This window comes from Amblyraja radiata, chromosome 39 (genome assembly GCF_010909765.2).
Source record: "Amblyraja radiata isolate CabotCenter1 chromosome 39, sAmbRad1.1.pri, whole genome shotgun sequence".
NCBI classification, from domain to species: Eukaryota; Metazoa; Chordata; class Chondrichthyes; order Rajiformes; family Rajidae; genus Amblyraja; species Amblyraja radiata.
The window spans coordinates 13,123,534-13,146,021 of NC_045994.1; the positions used below are offsets into that span (position 1 = coordinate 13,123,534).

Below are 22,488 nucleotides of genomic sequence, written 5' to 3' on the forward strand. Positions count from 1 at the left end.
TAGATCAGCCAGGATTGAATGGGGGAGTAGACTTGATGGGCTGAATGGCCTAATTCTGCTCCTACTCTTATGAACTTATGGAGGCAAGATAGATGAAGCACTGGACTGCTCGTCGGGCTGAAGGGGCTAGAAGGGCTAGGAGTAGTGGGGCTGAAGGGCCTATTCATGCTCCTTTTCCAGAGTTATTCACACTCCTTCCATTCATGTTGAAATCCCATGGCACTTGGAAAGGCAGAATGAGATGTGAAACAAAGAATGCATATTCAGAGTGGGATTGAGTGGATAACAAGGAATCACTGAAACTAAATGTCTAGTAATGTTCCACAGAATGGAGTGGGTGGTTCAGTGGGTGATTCAGAGCATCCCAACCGCAACAAGTCATCTGGTCAGTTTGGGACATCGAGTACTTCGATGCTGTACAGAGAATGGTTTAAGTTTAGTTTAGCTTAGAGGTACAGCACGGAACCAGGCCCTTTGGCCCACTGAGTCCGCACCGACCAGCGATCCCCGCACATTAACACTATCCTACACCCACTATGGACAATTTACATTTACACCAAGCCAATTCATCTACAAACCTGTACGTCATTGGAGTGTGGGAGGAAACCGAAGCACTCAGAGAAATCCCACGCAGGTCACGGGGAGAACGTACAAACTCTGTACAGACAGCTCCCATAGTCGGGATCGAACCCGGGTCTCTGGATGTTTCTGAATTTTTTCCAGTATCTGGACTGTCAGGGGAACAAAGCAAGGAATGCTTACTTTATTTGCCGGTTTTAAATAGGGATATTCGAGTGTTAAATAAATGAATGTACACCTCGTAATAGATTACGGAAAATGGCACGTCATTCCTTTTTAAATCCTTTCCAAGTTGCACAGTCCTAACTTAGAAATAAATCACCATTTCTTCCTGTAAATCCTGCAACTGCCCACGCTGAAATGAAATTATTTCTTTATCTCTTTTTTTTATGAGTGTTGTGTCACCAAAGACTAGGCATACAGTAGCTTGACTTTGAGGAGATTACAGAGGGCAGTACCTCATGACATGCACCTGGGACATACATGCAAGGCTTTCAAAGTTAAAAAAGGGAAAATTCTCCCATTGTGATTTTAATTTATTCCCTTTAATCCATCATTTTAGTTCGCAATGTCCATTGCACTTCAAAACATGGACTGCAGTGATTTTTAAAAGGCAGCTCACCCTTGCCTTCGATAGGAGCAATAAGGGACAGGCATTAAATGCTGGCCTTGCTAGCGGCACTTATGGATTGTGACTGAACGTAATAATGACTCAATTTGGCCCATCACATTTACCCAGTACTAATTTAATTACTAAAAGGACAAAAGGAGCAGTTTAGGAGAATGATTTCTTCTATATTCAGTATTCAGTATTAAATCTATTGTCATTTCCCGAGCACTTGCATACACAGAAAAAACGAAAAGTTGTTTCTGATCAGTTTTTGTCAGTGCAATTAATAAAAACAGAAATAAATACATACAACTTAAAGATTATCATATCTAAAATAGACCCAAAATTGAACTAAAAACAGACATTCAAACCAAACAGTGACTTTACCGTGACGGGTATCTAGCTATATACAGACATCCCACTCAGAAAACAAGGCACAATGGCATTCTGGTAGAGGTGCTGCCTCACAGCGCCAGAGACCCGGGTTCGATCCTGACTACGGCTGCTGTCTATGCAGAGTTTGTACGTTCCCCCTGTGACCGCGTGGGTTTTCTCCTGGTGCTCCGGTTTCCTCCCACACTCCAAAGACGTACGGGTTTGTAGGTTAATTGGCTTCGGTAAAATGGTAAATTGTCCCTGGTGTGTAGGACAGTGTTAGTGTGGTCAGCTCCCTGCAATCCCCATACACTCGGCGGGTCGAAGGGCCTGTTTCCACGCTGTATCTCTAAAGTCTACAGTATAAATACCATACCTTTAAAATCATTTTGCCAAACTGAACTCAGTATAGTAATTCGACTTGAATCTTAACATCAAGCTCGCACAAGTTTCTGGGGAATTGGTGGCACTGAGATGGTGCCAGTGAAGGTCGTTCAAATATCAGGCCACTACGAGCTCCGTTAGATAATACCCAGAGTTAGTATGGACGGACACACATCAACTGTAACTCACCGACTGCCCTGTTACACATCTCTGTGCAGCAAGCGGGTGACAAATCACCTCCTTCTCCTCTTTGTAGCATACATGTGGCCAGATACATTGTCACGGCTCGTCGGGGGGGGGGGGGGGGGGGGGGGGACGGGGGGGAGAAGGGGAGAAGGGGAGGGTGAGAGTTTGTAAACGTTAATACTAAACTAGAGGGTTTGAGATGGCTGCATTATCTCCACAACTTCGAACGTTCTGTTTGGTTCCTATTTTTAGAGGAAGAAAAGGGTTTCAGAGTGAATTATTTCTGATTTCACAGGTGAGTTCCTCATTTCTTTGATTCATGCAATCGATTCCAGTGGGGATATCACACATTAATATATTTGGGCAGTAGGTCAGCAAGATTTCAAGTGACTCCATACAGGCAACAGTAAAAAAAAAAAAATTCTTATTGTATATTTTAATAGGTAACATGTCACCAAAAAGTGGATACATGCAATATGACTTTGGGAGGGGGGGTGGGGGGGGGGGGGGTAGTAATTAATGGGCATCTGGGTTTTTAAAAAAGAGAGAGAATATTTGCTCATTGTGATTTTAACTTATTCCCTTCAATTCATCATCTTAGTTAGCTATTCTCAGTAGTAATTAAGCTGCTTGGTATCGCTGTGGATTACCCTAAGGCTCACAAGCTTTGTGTTGGTCTACCCAAAACCTCATAAAAGACATTAAAGCAAAGAGCTAATGTTGTACAAATCATTAGTCAGGGTCCAGATGAAATAACAAGAGCGGAATAATAAAGTAATTATGGCCTGTCAGGACTTTGATATTGCAAGATGTTTTTAGCTGACAAATTATGAATTTGAAGTTGATGTACAGGTACTCCCTGGGCTAGAGTTAACTTTAGTTTTATTTAGGGATACGTCGCAGAAACAGGCCCTTCGGCCCTACACACGCCAGAGGCAATTTTTACATTCATACCAAAGCCAATTAACCTGCAAACCTCCACGTCTTTGGAGTGTGGGAGGAAACCGGACATCCTGGAGAAAACCCACGCAGGTTACAGGGAGAAAGTGCAAATACCGTACAGACAAGCATCCGCAGTCTGGAATGAACGCAGACTACGCTGGCGCTGTAATGCCCCTGTCCCACTTAGGAAACCTGAATGGAAACCTCTGGAGACTTTGCGCCCCACCCAAGGTTTCCGTGCGGTTCCCGGAGGTTTTTGTCAGTCTCGCTACCCGCTTCCACTACCTGCAACCTCCGGCAACCACCTGCAACCTCCGGGAACCGCACGGAAACTTTGGGTGGGGCGCAAAGTCTCCAGAGGTTTCCGTCCAGGTTTCCTAAGTGGGACGGGCATAAGGGTGTAGCTCTACCGCTGTGCCACTGCGCCGATTTATGTATAGCCCTTACATACAAATGAGCATTGGCGATGAATTTGGTGACTGCTGCTGATTTGGGAACTTGGTAAGTGTCATAAATAATAATAATAATAATGGATGGGATTTATATAGCGCCTTTCTAATACTCAAGGCGCTTTACATCGCATTATTCATTCACTCCTCAGTCACACTCGGTGGTGGTAAGCTACTTCTGTAGCCACAGCTGCACTGGGGCAGACTGACGGAAGCGTGGCTGCCAATCTGCGCCTACGGCCCCTCCGACCACCACCAATCACTCACACACATTCACACACATTCACACACAGGCAAAGGTGGGTGAAGTGTCTTGCCCAGGGACACAACGACAGTATGCACTCCAAGCGGGATTCGAACCGGCTACCTTCCGGTCGCCAGCCGAACACTTAGCCCATTGTGCCATCTGTCGTCCCAAAGTCATACAGTGTGGAAACAGGCCCTTCGGCCCAGCTTGCCCACTCTGACCAACATGCCCCATCTACACAAGTGGTGCATTGATAGTGTTGCTGCCTTACAGCGCCAGAGACCCGGGTTCGATCCTGACTATGGGTGCTTGTCTGTACGGAGTTTGTACGTTCTCCCCGTGACCTGCGAGGGTTTACTATGGGATCTCCGGTTTCCTCCCACACTCCAAAGACGTACAGGTTTGTAGGTTAATTGGGGTTGGTATCATTGTAGATAGACCCTAGTGTGTGTAGGATTGTGTTGCTGTGTGGGGATCACAGGTCGGCGCGGACCTGGTGGGCCGAATGGCCTATTTGCATACTGTATCTCCAAACTAAACTAAACACTAGTCCCACCTGCCGCTTTTGGCCCATATCTAAATCTATCCTATCTGCGTACCTGTCTAAATGTTTCTTAAACGTTGGGATAGTGCCTGCCTCAACGACCTCCTCTGGCACTCCTAACCCCATTCTTCTCCCCATAACCTCTGACATCCGTACTTTGTCTTTAGACTTTATTGACACCGCATGGAACCAGGCCCTTTGGCCCATCGAGTCCGCACTGACTATCGATCGCTCCATGCACTAGTACTATCCGACACACAAAGGGACAATTTACAGTTTTACCAAAGCCAATTAGCCTACAAGCCTGCACGTCTTTGGGGTGTGGGGGAGAAACAGGGCAACCGGAGAAAACCCACGCGCTCACAGGGAGAACGTGCAAACTCCGTACAGGCAGTACCCGTCGTCAGGATCGAACCCGGGTCTCTGGCGCTGTAAGGCAGTGACTCTAGCGCTGCGCCACCGTGCCAACACATTCCCAGATGTTGTAGATGATGAGGAAGCAGGGAGGACTCTCTAATCTTCTCCGATTTGACTTTTCAAATTATCACGTGAAAAAAGGCTGCATCTTAGAATAAAGAGTTGTGGAGAGCTCCAGTATAGATGTGGGCTCTTCAGCATACCAACCACCAACCATCCATTTACACCAATTCTATATTATTCCCCTTTTTTTTTAATTGTCTTCACTTTCTGAACAACTCCCTTCCGATTCTACCAATTTGCACTTTTCTTTGGATATGGGTGGGTACCGGAGCACCTAGAGGAAGCCCACATGGTCACAGGGGGCACGTGCAAACTCCACACCGACAGTGCCCGCGGTCGGGATCGAACCGACCGTGAGGCAGCTGCTCTCTCTACCAGCTGCGCCACTGTGCTGCCCTCTTGTGGATTATGTGGCATTGCCCTGAGGTGGCATTTGGATCCACAGTCTTCCAATAAAGTGTCAATGGCGTTAGTATTAAAATAATGTACAGCATGGAGAGATGACAAGACTTGCTGAAAGGATATGAGAGACAGAAAGAAAGTAGACACAAAATGCTGGAGTAACTCAGCGGGTCAGGCAGCTTCTCCAGAGAACATGGATAGTCGACGTTTCTGATCCTTCAACCCGAGCCGAAACATCACCTGTCTATGTTTTCCAGATGGTACCTGACATGCTGAGTTTCTCCAGCATTTTTGTCTACCTTCGATTTTCCAGCATCTGCAGTTCCTTCTTAAATAAAAGGCTGAGTTACTCCGGTACTTTGTGTTTTATTTTCTGGTAAACCGACATCTGCAGTTCCTTGGAAAAACAACGAACTGCAGATGCTGGTTTATACCAAAGATAGGCACAAAATGCTGGAGTAACTCAGCGGGACAGGCAGCATCTCTGGAGAAAAGGAATAGGTGACGTTTCAGGTCGTAAGCCTTCTTCAGACTGAGGGTCAGAGTCAGACAGAGCGAGAGAATGTCAGACTGAGACTGAGAAAGATTAGATGAAGTTCATACCTGTACAAAGCTGCACAAAGGCGAGATATACAGGACAAATGATGATAAAGAGGTAGACAAAAATGCAGGAGAAACAGCGGGTGAGGCAGCATCTATGGAGCGAAGGAAATGGCAACGTTTCGGGTCGAATTCGGTCTGAAAGGGTTTAGGCCCGAGACGTTGCCTATTTCCTTTGCTCCATCGATGCTGCCTCACCCGCTGAGTTTCTCCGGCATTTTTGTCTACCTTCGATTTTCTAGCATCTGCAGTTCCTTCTTAAACTAAAAAGTTTGAAAACCTACTGTTCATTGAGTCGGTAATTAGAGATGAATGACATAGCACAAAAGCTACAGGAACCAATCGGATCAGGCTGGATGAACCAGTTCTAGGCAGTTCTGTACATAAACCAGGGACCCAGGGTAACTGGCACAAAGGGCTTGAGTAACTCAGCGGGTCAGGCAGCATCTCCGGAGAACATGGACGGGTGACGTTTCTGGTCCTTCACCCCGACCGAAACATCACCTATCCATGTTCTCCAGAGATGCTGCCTGGCACTCTGAGTTACTCCAGCACTTTGTGTCCTTTTTTCTCTGTAAACCGACATCTGCAGTTCCTTGTAAAAGCAAAAAACTCGAGATGCTGGTTTATACCAAAGATAGACACAGAGTGTTGGAGTAACTCAACGGGCCAGGCAGCACCTCTGGGGAAAAAGGGTGGGTGATGTGTTGGGTGAACTGAAGAAGGGTCCCAACTAAAAAAAGCTGCCTCTCAGGTTCCTATTCAATCTTGGTCCCTCTCACCTGAAACCTATGTCCTTTTATTTTTTGGATCAGTCTGAAGAAGTGTCTCGACCCGAAACGTCGCCTATTTCCTTCGCTCCATAGATGCTGCCTCACCCACTGAGTTTCTCCAACATTTTTGTCTACCTTCGATTTTCCAGCATCTGCAGTTCCTTCTTAAGCATTCTTTTGTTTTTGATTCCCACACCCTCCGTGTTCTCACCTTATCCATTCCCCACATGGTTTTGCACACTTCTGTAAGATGTTTTGTCTAGGACTGTGAGAGGTTGCAAAAGAGCAGCAGTGGAATGAGTTGTGGATGGCAGTGAGATTCTCCAGACTCCCACCCCTGGGAACCTCTGGCAGTCTGCTTTCCCCCTCACCAGTAGACCTGCAGCCTGGAGCCTGTCCCTGGAACCCAATTTACAGCCTCTCTGCCCTGAGGCAGGAACTGGGCTAGGGGAGCAGAGGGTCAGGAAAGTTGGCTTCAGCTGCGAGAATAGTAAGCTCCCCCGACACTCTCCCCAAAAAGACCTTGCAGTATTTCTGTAGGAAGGAACTGCAGATGCTGGGTTACACTGTGTTGGCGTGTGATGGTCTGGGCTGCATCCGTTATTCTCTGTGTCCACGTCGGTGGCCAGCGGTAGAGTCGCTGCCTTACAGCGCCAGAGACCCGGGTTCGATCTTGACTATGGGTGCTGTCTGTAAGGAGTTTGTATGTTCTGCCCGTGACCTGCGTGGGTTTTCTCCTGTTTCCTCCCACACTCCAAAGACGTACAGGTGTGTAGGTTAATTGGCTTGGTATAATTGTAAATTGTCCATAGTGTGTGTAGGACAGTGTTAGTGTGGAGATTGCTGGTCGGAGCTCCTAACTAAACTCCCTGCCCGATCAGAGGTAGACAATTTTGATACATATATTGATACAATACTCAAATAAGCTGTAGGGTGTGTAGGAATGAACTGCACATACTGGTTACACCAAAGATAGACACAAAATGCTGGAGAAACTCAGCGGGTCGGACAGCATCTCTGGATAGAAGGAATGTGTGACGTTTCGGGTTGAGACCGTGCTTCAGGGAGAGAGGAGGAGAACTTCTTCAAGGTAGGCATACCTTGTGGAGCGTTCGCAGACGAAATGTGTAGGAAGGAACTACAGATGCTGATTTACACTGAAGATAAGTACAAAATTCTGGAGTAACTCAGCGGGACAGGCAGCATCTCTGGAGAGAAGGTATGGGTGACGTTTCGTTTCGAGACCCTTCTTCTATTTTTCTCATTCAATTTAAAATTCTTTCAAATCCTTCCATGGTCCTGACAACCCATGCTTGAATTAAAGGGAGAGGTTGGATAATAATAATAATAATGGATGGGATTTATATAGCGCCTTTCTAATACTCAAGGCGCTTTACATCGCATTATTCATTCACTCCTCAGTCACACTCGGTGGTGGTAAGCTACTTCTGTAACCACAGCTGCCCTGGGGCAGACTGACGGAAGCGTGGCTGCCAATCTGCGCCTACGGCCCCTCCGACCACCACCAATCACTCACACACGTTCACACACAATCACACACAGGCAAAGGTGGGTGAAGTGTCTTGCCCAAGGACACAATGACAGTATGCACTCCAAGCGGGATTCGAACCGGCTACCTTCCGGTCGCCAGCCGAACACTTAGCCCATTGTGCCATCTGTCGTCCCAGCCCGATAGCCTGAGACTAGTATTCGGAGGGCAGGAGGCCAAGGGATGACTTTATTTAAATGTACAAGATCGTGAGGGACATGAATAACGTGAGCGTTTACCATCTTTATCCCCGGGGAGAGGATTATAAAACTAGAGAGCAAAGGCGTAAGGTGAGAGGAGAGGAATTTAAGAAGATTCATAAGAGCAACATTTTCACTAAGAGGGTAGTCTGTATTTGGACTGAGCTGCCAGAGGAAGCTATGGATATGATAACAATTCTGACTTCGAAGAAACGTTGTCGACAGACGTATGTAAAAGAAAGAAGTAGGAACAAAGAACTGCAGATGCTGGATTAAACTAAAGGTCGGCACAAAGTGCTGGATTAACTCAGCGGGTCATAGAGTGATATAGTGTGGAAACAGACCCTTCGGCCCAACTTGCCCACACTGGCCAACATGTTCCAGCTACACTAGTCCCACCTGCCCGCGTTTGGCCCATATCCCTCCAAACCTGTCCGATCCATGTACCTGTCTAACTGCTTCTTAAACGTTGCGATAGTCCCAGCCTCAACTACCTCCTCTGGCAGCTCGTTCCATACACCCACCGCCCTTTGTGTGGAAAAAGTTACCCCTCAGATTCCTGTTAAATCTTTTCCCCTTCACCTTGAACCTATGTCCTCTGGTCCTCGATTTAACTACTCTGGGCAAGGGACTCTGTGCATCTACCCGATCTATTCCTCTCATGACACAAAATCAGGCCGCAACTCTGGAGAAAATGGATAAGTGACTTTTCGGGTCAGATATGTCTTCAGCCTGAAGAAGGGCCCCAATTGGAAGCATCGCCCATCCATTTTCTCCAGAGCCGTTGAGTTACTCCAGTGCTTTGTGCCTTTCTTTATGTAAAAGAAATGTTTATAGGGATATGGGCCAAATGCAGGCGAATGGGACAAGCCCAGTGTGACAACTTGTTTGGCACGGACAAGATGGGCCGAAGGGTCTGTTTTCGCGTGCTGAATTGCCCTATGACTTTATGTCTGAGCTCTGATACTGTGCAGAACCAGCTGTACGGAGGCTGTGTGGAGGAGAGCAGTCTGCCTCAATCCCATGAGCGGCTAAAAAAACTCACATCTTGATTATTCATTGACAGGAAAATATTTAATAAACCTTCAGTGGCTGCTAAAATATGTGTTACTAAAACTCTGTATCAAACCTCGACTGATCTCCGAGGATAGAAATGACAAAAAGGATGTTTTATTTAGGCGATGAAAGTTTGGTTGAGAGTACAGGGTCAGCGGGTTGAGTTGCTGCCTTACAGCGCCAGAGTCCCAAGTTCAATCCTAGCTACGGGTGCTGGAGTCTGTATGGAGTTTATACCTTCTCCCCATGATCTGCGTGGGTTTTCTCCGAGATCTTCGGTTTCCTCCCATGCTCCAAAGACGTACATGTTCTTGGGTTAATTGGCTTGGTATGAATGTAAATGTGCCCCCAGTGTGTGTAGGATAGTGTTAATGTGCGGGGATCGCTGGTCGGTGCAGGCTCGGTGGGGGCGAGGGGCCTGTTTCCGCGCTGAATCTCCAAACTAAACTAAACTACAACAGGAGACAGGGAGAGCTGAGGTCCTTTGAGGTTTTCCCAGAGTGTGGTGGTAAGTGGGGACCTTGAGCTGTACGAGACAGACAGACTGCGATCATATTACCTGCTCTGGCTCTGCTTTCAACAGGGACAGCTCCCCCGGGCATCAGGTCTGTTGTCACTCTTTGCCGAATGCTTCATTAAATCAGGCACATTTAGCAATATATTTTACACTTCACCCTGAGCTTTTTGAGAACCTACATTTAGATTTTTTTTTTTCAGTAATCGTTGACAAACAGGAATATCTTTTTACCCCAATGTACAACCTATGCTCGAGGTCTTGTGTGTAGGATAGTGTTAGTGTACGGGGTGATCGCTGGTCGGCACGGACTCAGTGAGCCGAGGAGGCCTGTTTCCATGCTGTATATCTAAAGTTTTCTTCTTTCGTGTGGCTTGTGCACAGCCTAAAGTTGTTGGACAACTTGTTCTATTTGATCTTCTGTTTGTGCACGTCGAGTTGATTGCATTAGTTGAAACAGGGCGGACCACGTGAAGGTTGCAATCTTCCACCCCATCTAAAGTCTAAAACTGGCACTACCAAAACAAGATCACAATAGACATCGTCTGTGCCTCACAGACACATGCAGCCGAAGATCTTCATGACCTCACCAACATGATGACCTATCTTCGGGCAACACAATGTAAGGTCCTGACCATTACATGCCCTGACCATTAGGCCCATTGTGTCAAGAATATTGGCTTTCAGATCAACACCATTCCCCTCACCAACTAATGTTCCGTGCAGTCTATTCTCCCTGTATACCCATCAATTTTATTGGCAACAAGGGGCAATATACAGTGACCAATTAACCTACCAACCTTCAACTTATTTTAGTCATATATCGATATGTATGTCTAGCTCTGATCTGCCAGTGTGTTGTGGAAACAAAGAATTACATTGTAGATGCAGCCCAGACCATCACACAAACCAGCCTCCCTTCCATTGATTCCTTCTACACCCCACGCTGCCTCGGCAAGGCCACCAGCACAATCAAGGAACAGTCATGTCCTCTTCTCCCCTCTCACATTAGGCAAGAGGTACAGAAGTGTTCCTCAAAGCGTACCCGCAGATTCAGGGACAGTTTCTTCCCAGCTGTTATCAGGCAACTGAGCCATCCTATCACCAACTAGAGAGCTGCCCTGACCTCCCATCTACCTCATTGGCGACTCTCGGACCATCTTTAACTGGACTTTATCTTGCACTGAACTTTATTCACTGTATCAGTACACAAACGGCTGGAGTAACTTAGCGGGTCAGACAGCATCTCTGGAAAAAAGGAATGGGTAACGTTTCGGGTCGAGACCCTTCTTCAGACACTCTAGACGGCTTGATAGATAGTCTTTCTACGGACTGGATAGCACGTGACAAAAAACTTTTCTCCGTATCTCGGTACACATATCTCGGCAAATTAAATCACAGGTAGACAAAAAAGCTGGAGAAACTCAGCGGGTGAGGCAGTATCTATGGAGCGAAGGAATAGGTGACGTTTCGGGTCGAGACCCTTCTTCAGACGGATGTCGGGGGTGGGGGGGGGGGCGGGAAAAAGAAAGGAAGAGGTGGAGACAGTAGGCTGTGGGAGAGCTGGGAAGGGGAGGGGAAGGAAGGAGAAAGCAAGGACTACCTGAAATTGGAGAAGTCAATGTTCATACTGCTGGGGTGTAAACCACCCAAGCGAAATATGAGGTGCTGTTCCTTCAATTTGCGGTGGGACTCACTTTGGCCATGGAGGAGACCCAGGACCGAAATAACTTGCTGTCTCCAAGGTTTGGCATCTATATAGAATGGATGAATCGATATATATGTGCACGCTTGTTTATGTTGTCCCCCTCTTGTCTTTCTAGCCATGACTGGACTGGTAGTCCCTCCGATGTGAGGCTATTCTCTCCTGTCACCATATCGCATTCCAAGGAGCAAAGTTCACCCGCTACAAAAACATCATCACCAGAACCAACAGCTGTCAGAAATATTAGCAGCCTTCCCTTGGAAGCGGGGACAAAGCTGACTTTCTTTGTTGCCTGGACTGAATGAATTCCCTGCAGCGATGTGGAAATCTCGGCTTCATCCGCACTTAAGGAACCTCAGACCCATGGAAGTGAGGGCCAAAGGTGGTGGTGGGAGGGGCGGACTTGGTCAATGGGTGGGGGTGGGGGAAGTAATCTTCAAAAAAAAAAATGCAATTTTCTATTTTGTATAATGGTTTTAATGTGACAGTTCTTATCATTTTAACAGAAGTAACCCTTTGGATATGAGAGCTGGCTTATAAACTAGATATTGAAAAAAAAACAGATTTTTTTTAAATGCAGCTGAATAAAGTGTCAATAGATTGCTTGTTGTGAGTGGTAAACTTAGAAGTTAAAGTTTAAGACATTTTACAGTAATTTAAAGAGGCAGTATCTTTTATTGTCAGATTATCTAGGTTGTGATTATGAAATATTAACATGGTGTAGGCCATCCTGTATGGGTTGTGATGTTTCATCCCTACTGACCACAGGACGTTAGAGCATCAGCTCCTAGTCTGGGCTGAGTTAGCTGATCTTGGTATGTTTCTGCAGTTGGCATCAGCATTTCTGGGCCAGGGAAAGCAAAGTAATTCAACCGGGAATCTCGAACCCTGCCCAATTTCTCTTTCAAAACTTCCAGCGTATAATTGGTGTGTCCCTGGGGTGAGTGTGGGCGTGTGTGTGTGTGTGTGTGTGTGTGTGTGTGTGTGTGTGTGTGTGTGTGAGTGTGTGTGCATGTGTGTATGTGTGTGTGCGTGTATGTTTGTGTGTGTATGTGTGCGTGCGCGCGTGTGTGTATGTTTGTGTGTGTGCGCATGTGCATGTGTATGTGTGTGCGTGTGTGTGTGTAGTTGTATGTGTGTGTGTGTATAGTTGTGTGTGTGTGTGTATGTATGTGCGTGTGTGTGTATGTATGTGCGTGTGTGTGTATGTATGTGCGTGTGTGGCACTGGTTGCCTGTCTAAACTGCACATGAGTGTGCATGTGGGTGTGCATTGGTGTGTCAAGCTATAAGTGTGCGTTTCTCTTGAGAAGTGCTTGAATTTCCTAAATTCGTGTAGTGTATGCGTGTTTGTGTCTGCGTGCGTGTGCGAGTGTGTGTGAGGGGCAGCACGCATCCTGCATGCATGTTGTGCGTGGCGTGTGTGTATATCTCGTCCATGTGATGTGTTGGATACACACTTCTCTGCGTGGGAAATGTAGCGTGTGCATGGCGTGCCTTGTGTGCTTGGTACGTGTGTATTTGGCGCGGTGTGCATGTGTGTCTGTGAAGTATGTGTGTACTTTACGTATTGTGTGTTGCCTGTGGCAGGATTGGACTTGACCCTCATACCATCAACGCTGACGCACCCCCTCTTGGTCGACTCGAATGTTGCCCACTTTACCAAGCTCTGGGATTGCTGAACCGCCCACATTCCAGAAGGGATAAAATGAGGTGTAGGGGAGAGGGAGTTATGAACTGCAAATACTGCTCAGCACAAAGGCAGACACAGAATGCCGGGGTAACTCCGCGGACCAGGCAACTTCTCTGGAGAAAAGGAATAGGTGACGTTTCGGGTCGAGACCCTTCATCAGATTGGTGACTGCTGTGTACCAGAGCTATAGGGAGAGGTTGAGCAGGCTGGGATTTTATTCCTTGGAGCACGGGAGAATGACGAGTATTGAAGTGTCTCGAACCAAAACATCGCCCATTCCTTCTCTCCAGAGATGCTGCCTGCCTCGCTGAGTTACTCCAGCATTTTGTGCCTATCTTCGGTGTAAACCAGCATCTGCGGTTCCTTCTTGCACGCTGTTCAGCTAAATGTTGTTTGCCCTGATGTCTTTAAAGCTCCTCCGCTTCCCGTCTATCTCTCTCTCACTTATTTCTTCTTTGACTGGAGTTCCCGCGTAGACATTTTGACAACTGGGTGCAGCGTTGCAAGAGCACTCGGTGTTTTTATTCCTTGTGTAAAATGCGATGGAAGTTGCTTCAGCTTCACTGACACGCAAGTTGAAGGCCAACATATCAGGGTAGTATACTAAGTAGTATGAAGCAGCCGTTTTGTATCCAAACCTCTGGCCTTGGTGAGAGGAAGGTTACCCACCTCGTATAGGGAGACGGTAAAGGGCGTAGAGCTGGAGATTGATGATGAATTGGATTTGAGCTGAATTAACGGGATAGGTTGTCAGGATAATCCATCAGCCAGGAAGTGCCACTTATGACCTGGCAGTATTTGGCGATCTCACGGGTTAAAGGTCACGGAGCTTGCCCTCGTTCCCAGCGCTCCCCTAACATCTACAAATGTTAACACCGATGCCCGTTGTCTGGGATTACTTCCCCGGCTCCAAGCAAGAGGCCCATCAATTAGAGGACACCGAATAGGCTAAGGAGATTACAGCAATCAAAATGAGGCAGAACATTGCAGAAGATGTGATATTGTGTGTGTGTGTGAGAGAGAGAGAGTCAGGGAGAACTTCAGTTGTAAATTAGATGAAGGAAGCAGTTTTCTGGGCAGTTGCTTCCGTACTCAGTTCGAAGCCTCCTTCAGAAGACCCAGGAACAACTGCTCAGCAATAGTCACCGTAATGCCCCTGTCCCACTTAGGAAACCTGAACGGAAACGTCTGGAGACTTTGCGCCCCACCCAAGGTTTCGGTGCGGTTCCCGGAGTTTTTTGTCAGTCTCCCTACCTGCTTCCACTACCTGCAACCTCCGGCAACCACCTGCAACCTCCGGGAACCGCACGGAAACCTTGGGTGGGGCGCAAAGTCTCCAGAGGTTTCCGTTCAGGTTTCCTAAGTGGGACAGGGGCATTAACTCCCCGAAATATCTGTGTAATAGATCCCCAGTGCATGTAAATACTCCACCACCAAACTGACCCTCCCTTCCCATCTCCTACACATGGCACTCGACAAAGTCGTGGAAAGCAGAGAGAGAAACAGAAGCTGGAGTGTTACACTGGTAAACTTTTACACCCATGCATTCAGCTGAAATTCCTCACAGCAATGGCATATCAAGATGTGATTTGCGACAAGGGAGGCATCTCCCAATCTCTTCCACAATACAATCATCTGTTCAACCAGGAGGGACTAAAGTGGGCTCTGTTACTTTGCACAGAGTGCCGGAGCCTGTAACTCACTGGGTAAAGATTAGCTGGTATAAAAATAATGGTAGGAATATTCGCTTGCACGTCAAGCCTGATACAGTTGCTTGCATGTAGGGAGAAGGCTCCTCTTTTCATTTGCACATTCCAACTCCAACCCATGCGATTCAAAGTGGAGTAACCCAGCAGGTCAGGCAGCATCTGCGGAGGGAATGGATAGGTGACGCTTTGGGTCGGGACCCATCTTCAGACTGGGTGAGACCATACGACTCGTTGCCACCACCTCACACCCAGGAGATAAAGGAGATAAAAGTACGCCTATACCTCCCGGTTGCAAACCACTTTAACTCCCCCTCCCATTCCCATACTGACCTTTCTGTCCAGGGCCTCCTCCACTGTCAGAGTGAGGCCCAACACAAATTGGAGGAACAGCACTTCATATTTGGCTTGGGCAGTTTACAACCCAGCGGTATAAATATTAATATTTCTATCTCCAAGTAACCCTTGCTTTCCCTCTCTCTCCATCCCTCCCCCATTCTAGTTCTCCAACCAGTCTGACTGCACTGATTACATTTTATCTTTGTATGCTTCGGTGTCAACTTCCCCTAGCTAACAATGAACCTATTCTACATTTTCCTTGATCCGCGTCCTCTGTCCTCTTTGATGTCTCCTTTTCACACCTCACCCTTCCACATCTCTGCGTCTCCCCCCCCCCCCCCCCCCCCCCCTCCCCCTACCCCCCCAAATCTCAGTCTGAAGCAGGGTCTGGACCCGAAACTTCACCCATGCCTTCTATCCAGAGATGCTGCCCGTCACGCTGAGTGACTCCAGCATTTTGTGTCTACCTCCGAGGCAAAAAATTGTCCGGGCTAGATTTCTGAAATGAAAACGAACCTGCTACAAATGCACAGCAGGCAAGTCAGCGAAGGATGGAGAGAAAACCTGCAACAGGGTGAGACTGAGACATTTTGAAGGATTCTCTGACTTGAAGCATTTACCTCTATGTTCTTTCTATCAAGACCACTCTTTCCAAACCTGAGCCATTTGTTTCAGGGTCATTCAGCTCTGTAAACCCTTAGCCGCAGTCTAGACCTCCTGCCCCTTACTCACCAGCTCTTTAGTGATGTCCTCCCTCCTGCTCTGTACATCTCTAGTGGTACCCAGCATTCTAGCTTTCATCCACAGACAATGGTTGGCTGTTGGGGATGTTAGACGGAAAAATAATGAAGGCCCCATCCTTCAATACTAATAACTTTGATGTTTTGTATGTGATTATAAATACAGTCTGACATATGTGGGTTTTTTTCTTCCGCTGAGGGCCTGGGAAATCTGTAACAAAATATTTATATAACCATTGTGTTGGAATTTTGTAATGCAGTATGATGCAAAAGGGAAAATCTATTCCTCAAAAGAGTTTTTTTGTAATGATTTTTGTTGCACCTTTTTGTTTTTATTTTGCATGTGTGATTCATGTAATTCTGGAACATAAACGCTTGTATCCCTTGATATTTCGTAAGGTGATTCCGTATGTTTTGTCTGCTGGCTCCGTGTTTCGGTTCAACCCGGCAGGGACCTGCTTGGTGGACTGAGACCCCTGCTTGTCGAGCGTCGCGGACTGGAAGGTCTCAGGTTCGATTCCTCGGGCGGCCCCTTGGTGTCACCTTGGAACCCAGGAAGAAAAGGAATGGTAAATGTTCACAATCACACTCCATTAACTTGAGGCACATATTTGGGTCGCTGTTCAAGAACGGAACAAGACTCCCTTCAGGTGCAGTGAAAGACAGAGAGGGAGCGAGAGAGAGAGAGAGAGAGTGGCCTTACACACTATCTCAGTTTGCATCTGAAGGTTGGTTATGGGTGAGGTGATGGGGAACAGGCCTTGAAAACTGCACCCACCCTCCCTTCTCAGAAAGAGTCAGACCATACAGAAAAAGATGCAGCGGAGATATCAGAGACATTGGAAAAGGTGGTGAGAGATTTTTTTTTTTAAAGTCTTTATGCATTTTTCATAGAACTGGCTATTTTTTTGTCATTTTGATGCCTGTCCTGTTGCCCGTGTGGTGTAGCCAATATCAAGTTTTTTTTAAACCAGAAATGCAAACGTTTTTATGTTTGTAAAAAGTTAAATTATCTGGGGAAAAAAAAAAGAAAAGTTTTGAATAAAAAGTATCCTACTGTTTCTTTTGTGCTCATCGGGGCTGAGAATCGGAATAGGTTCAGTTTCAGTTGGATTCAGACTCTCTGGGACCTGGTGCAGTTTCTTCACTTTGTACAAGTGGCAGTGTGGCACGGTGGCGCTGTGGTAGAGTTGCTGCCTTACAGCCGCTAGAGTCCAGGGTTCGATCCTACTTACGGGTGCTGTCTGTACGGAGTTTGCACGTTCTCCCCGTGACCACCTGGGTTTTCTCCGGGGGCTCCAGTTTCCCCCCCACATTCCAAAGACGTACTGGTTTGTAGGATCATTGGCTTCTGTAACAGAAGCGGGTAGAGTTGCTGCCTTACAGCCGCTAGAGTCCAGGGTTCGATCCTACTTACGGGTGCTGTCTGTACGGAGTTTGCACGTTCTCCCCTAGCCCGCATGGGTTCTCTCCACGTGCTCCGGTCTCTTCCCATGCTCCAGGCACGGACTCAGTGGGCCGAAGGGCCTGTTTCCATGCTGTTTCTCTATCTATGGAGAAATTGTGTTTTGGGAGGCTGGATAGGGAAAATGGGACTGAGAATCTATGAAGCGAACATAGACTTTGGAATCTGCTTGGGGAAAGCAGGAACAGAGACTGGCAGGAAAAGTGGGATCACCAGGAAAAATAGGATATGAGATTTGGGCAGTGAAAAATCAGTGAGAGAATCTATGTGTGAAAATTGAGTCACTACAGCTTACGTGGCGCGGCGGTAGAGCGCCTTACAGCGCCAAAGACCCGGGTCGGATCCTGACCATGGGTGCTGTCTGTACGGAGTTTGCACGTTCTCCCCGTGACCACGTGGGTTTTCTCCGAGATCTTTGGTTTCCTCCCACACTCCAAAGATGTACAGGTTTGTATGTCAATTGGCTTGGTTTAAATGTAAATTGTCCCAAGTGTGTGTGTGGGATAGTGTTAATGTGCGGGGATCGCTGGTTGGCGCAGGCTCGGTGGGCCGAAGGGCCTATTTCCGTGCTGTATCTATAAACTAAACTAAATTCTGTGTTGGACACAATGGGATTGGATTTCTTTTGAAAGAAATATAAGGATTAGGTAAGTTCCTGTCACAGTGAGAAAGTGCGAAGGAAACGACAACACTCACGCACACTTTTACACACACATTCCTACACACACGCACCTCACGTGTACAAGCATATATATGTATACTTGCAAACCCACACACACACACACACATGCATGTACACTGATACACATACATAACCATGCACACATACTCATAAGCTCACATGCATACACTGCCAAGCACATACATACATACATACATACATACATACATACATACATACATACATGCATGTACTCACAAACAGAAATAAGCACACAGCAAATCAACCCCAACCCCATTCACAAATAGGCACACGCAAACACCAACATACCCTGCACACAAATATTTCAATGCACATACAACACACACCTACGGTTAACCCATCCACTCCACATATACACACAAAAAACACACATATACAGCCATTCACACACCCAAACACACGCACACTCATTTGCACACATGCAAACCTATACAAATACAGCTAACCCACACAAACACTGATGCAGTAAGCCTGTACACCTCCCTCTACAGAAAGAGGCACACACACAATATACACCTCTACCCACGTAAACACACCCATATGTGTACAGACACACACACACACGCACACACCCACATGCACGCACACACACACACACATATACACACACATACACACACCCACATACACGCACACATACACATACACACATGCACACACCCACATACACATAAACACATACAAATACACACACATATACACACATGCACACACATACACACGCACATACACACACGCACACACGCACACAAAGACGGATTCTGAGAAGCTGTTACATCAGTAACCAAGGGCTTCCTGATGCAAACCAAGGGGGAGGAGGACCCTGTACGGTGCAGTATATATGGAAGTGGAAGGTAAATCAGCATTTGCAGAGACGGAGGAAGAGGCAGTGCGGCACCTTTGGAGGAGCTGATGTGGATTTGAGAAGAACATGCTTCAAATTCACCTCAGTGATGGACAGCAGTGATTATGGCTTATTGGTCATTATGGAAATCTGAAGGAATCATAGAGAGATCCAGCAAGGACACAGGCTCTGCTGCTCACCGAGTGTATGCTGACCATAAACTACCCTGTTACACTAGTCATATATTACGCCCATATGATTCTGTGCTACAATGCACCACAAAGCTGAGATCTACATTCGTCATTCTTTACCTTCCTTGTTGCTCTATACTTGAGTTTGAACAAACTCTGCGTCTGGCAAATCTGATCCGTTGGGATAGCAGGCAAAACCAGACCGCGGCATATAGTCATAGTCATAGAGTGGTACAGTATGGAAACAGGCCCTTCGGCCCAACTTGCCCACGCTGACCAACATGCCCCATCTACACTAATCCCACCTGTCCTATCCATGTACCTGTCCACACGTTTCTTAAACGTTTCGAAAGTCTCTGCCTCAACTACCTCCTCCGGCAGCTTGTTGCATACACCCACCACCCTTTGTGTGAATGAAATAGGCAACGTTTCGGGCCGAAACCCTTCTTCAGACATGGTCAGCGGGTGAGGCAGCATCCATGGAGTGAAGGAAATAGGCAACATTTCGGGTCGAAACCTTTTGACCCGAAACGTCGCCTATTTCCTTCGCTCCATGCACCCGCTGAGTTTCTCCAGCACTTTCGTCTACCTTCGATTTTCCAGCATCTGCAGTTCCTTCTTAAGCCCTTTGTGTGAAAATGTTAATGTGACAAAAATGAACCTAAATCCTCAGCCCTCTGCAGATTCTATCACTACCTTACACTCCAAGGGACTAGTTACAGTGTTAGAATGGGAGCAGGTGAGTAGCACCATGGTCCACACTACTGCAGTACACACACAACAGCAGGCGAGAGGGCCAGGGTGCGGATATTCCTTGGGAGATGCTCCCAGCTGATCTGGAGATTCAATTTAATTCAGTTCAGATTATTTTATTGTCACGTGTACCGAGGTACAGTGAAAAGCTTTTGTTGCGTGCTAACCTGCTAGCGGGAGGACAATACATGATTACAATCATGTATTTGTATAGGTTTACAATACATGATAAGGGATTCGGTGGAAGTGACTGGAGAAGAGAGTGATAAACACTTGGATGATCGGATGATGGTGGCACAAAGAACTGCAGATGCTGCTTAGTGCAAAAAAGGTGACAAAGTACTGGAGTACTTGGCAGGGGAGCGACCGTGATCAAAGAGGCGGTTCTCCCTGGACGAGTCTATCCCATTCGATCCAATTTGAGATTCCAGCTACCAAGACAGATGTGTACAGCAATTCATTCTTCCCCCCGCACAATTAAAGCATGGAATAGTCTTCACCCTACCATAGTTACCCAACCAGATGCAACTACATTTGAGGTAGCTCTTCTTCTCCAAGGACCCTTTTTTGCTGAAGTCCACCCTCCGCCACCTCCAGTTTAAATTCCATTTGGAATATTTTGGAGGACCAAAAACCAAGAACCAAGAACGAGTAACTCAGCAGGTCAGCCAGCATCCGTGGAGAACATGGATAGGTGATGTTTCGGGTCAAGGTTTGTAATGCCACCTAACCATGTTCTCCAGAGATGCTGCCTGACCTGCTGAGTTACTCCAGCTCTTTGTATCCATTTGGAAGACAGTGGGAGACTGCAGGCTGGACCTGGGAGGAGCAGCCGTGACCAGTAGCACTGCTAATTGAGCGGTACGCCTCACAAGGCACAAGTGATGTCCCCTGGCAATTAAGCAAGAAAGGTCGCGGTCTCTGAGGGTAACAGAGCCCAGGTTGTTCAAGCCAGGAGCCGGCCTTGAACCGATAAACCCCAGCTGCTCCTGTCAATAGCATCAAGCTCACCGATCTAATCAATGGCTATTTACCTCGCAGCTCCTCATTATCTTAACTGTTAAAAGCCACCGTAGGAGCAGCTGTGGAGGGTATAATGCAACGTAGGTGGGATGGACACAATGATACTAGCTTCCAACACCATATAGTACTGAGACAAAGTAACACGATACAGTTAAGCATCACAAGGCCACACATCAGAGATTACCACAATACTAATGAGGAAGTTTTTCTTTCTCTCCCCCCCCCCCCCTCCCCCTCCACCCCCCCCCCCCCCCCCCCCTCCCCCCCCCCCCCCCCCCGCCACCCTCCCCATGTTCTGTCAGCTGTCCAGGCTGTTCAACAGACATATTTTTTTCTATTTTCCTATCAACTTTGACTTATAGTGCATGAGTTCATAAGTTACAGGAGCAGAATTAGGCCACCAAGTCTACTCCGCCATTCAAACGTGGCTGATCTATATTTTTTCCCCTCAACCCCATTCTCCCGTTAACCCCCGACACCCGTACTAATAAAGGATCTGTCAAATATCCATTGACTTGGCCTCCATAGCTGTTCGTGGCAAAGAATTCCACAGATTCACCATCTAGCCTTTGGTTTTTTTTTGGCTACTATTCCCATTTAAAATCATCGAGAGAGAGAAAGAACATTGTCCCACTGAGTACTTGCCAACCATCAAACACCCATTCACAGTAATCCTGCATTAAAACCATTTTATTCTTCCCACAGGCCTATCCATACCTCCCAGACTTCTACCACTCACCTACCTACACTAGGGAACATTAACTGCATCCTGAAATGTTGATTCTGTCTCTCCACAGATGCTACCGGATCTGAGTATTTTCGGCATTTTCTGTTTTCTCTCAGCGCCAACACATGGCGACACTTGTGTGCTGCCTAGGTGAGGTCACCTACATTTTACTGGGTTTCATGCAAAACAAAGCAGTTCACTGTAACTAGGTACATAGAAACATAGAAACATAGAAAATAGGTGCAGGAGTAGAGGCCATTTGGCCCTTCGATCTTGCACCGCCATTCAATATGATCATGGCTGATCATCCAACTCAGTATCCTGTACCTGCCTTCTCTCCATACCCCCTGATCCCTTTAGCCACAAGGGCCACATCTAACTCCCTCTTAAATATAGCCAATGAACTGTGGCCTCAACTACCTTCTGTGGCAGAGAATTCCACAGATTCACCACTCTCTGTGTGAAAAATGTTTTCCTCATCTCGGTCCTAAAAGATTTCCCCCTTATCCTTAAACTGTGACCCCTTGTTCTGGACTTCCCCAACATCGGGAACAATCTTCCTGCATCTAGCCTGTCCAACCCCTTAAGAATTTAGTAAGTTTCTATAAGCCTTAAGAATTTTGTAAGGACATGTGGCCATAAAGTATCACTGAATCACTGAGTGGGATTTTGTGTTAGATTTCCATCATCTGCAGTTTTTTTTTCTATGT

The 22,488-nt window shown here is 46.9% G+C and overlaps 1 protein-coding gene across 7 annotated transcripts in view; it reads left to right on the forward strand.

Annotated features, from left to right (window-relative positions):
* Window positions 1-12,200, forward strand: part of LOC116967511 (transcription factor COE2) — a 212,867-nt gene extending 200,667 nt beyond the window's left edge. For 4 of the 7 annotated variants that reach the window (XM_033014148.1, XM_033014149.1, XM_033014146.1 and 1 more), the window contains 2 exons: window positions 2,387-2,429; window positions 11,714-12,200. In XM_033014148.1, coding sequence (XP_032870039.1) covers window positions 2,387-2,421 — 35 coding nt within the window. In that variant the 3' untranslated portion in view covers window positions 2,422-2,429; window positions 11,714-12,200. The remainder of the gene's footprint in view (window positions 1-2,386; window positions 2,430-11,713) is intronic. The other 3 variants (XM_033014147.1, XM_033014151.1, XM_033014152.1) reach the window with 1 other exon arrangement.
* Window positions 12,201-22,488: the final 10,288 nt, after the last annotated feature.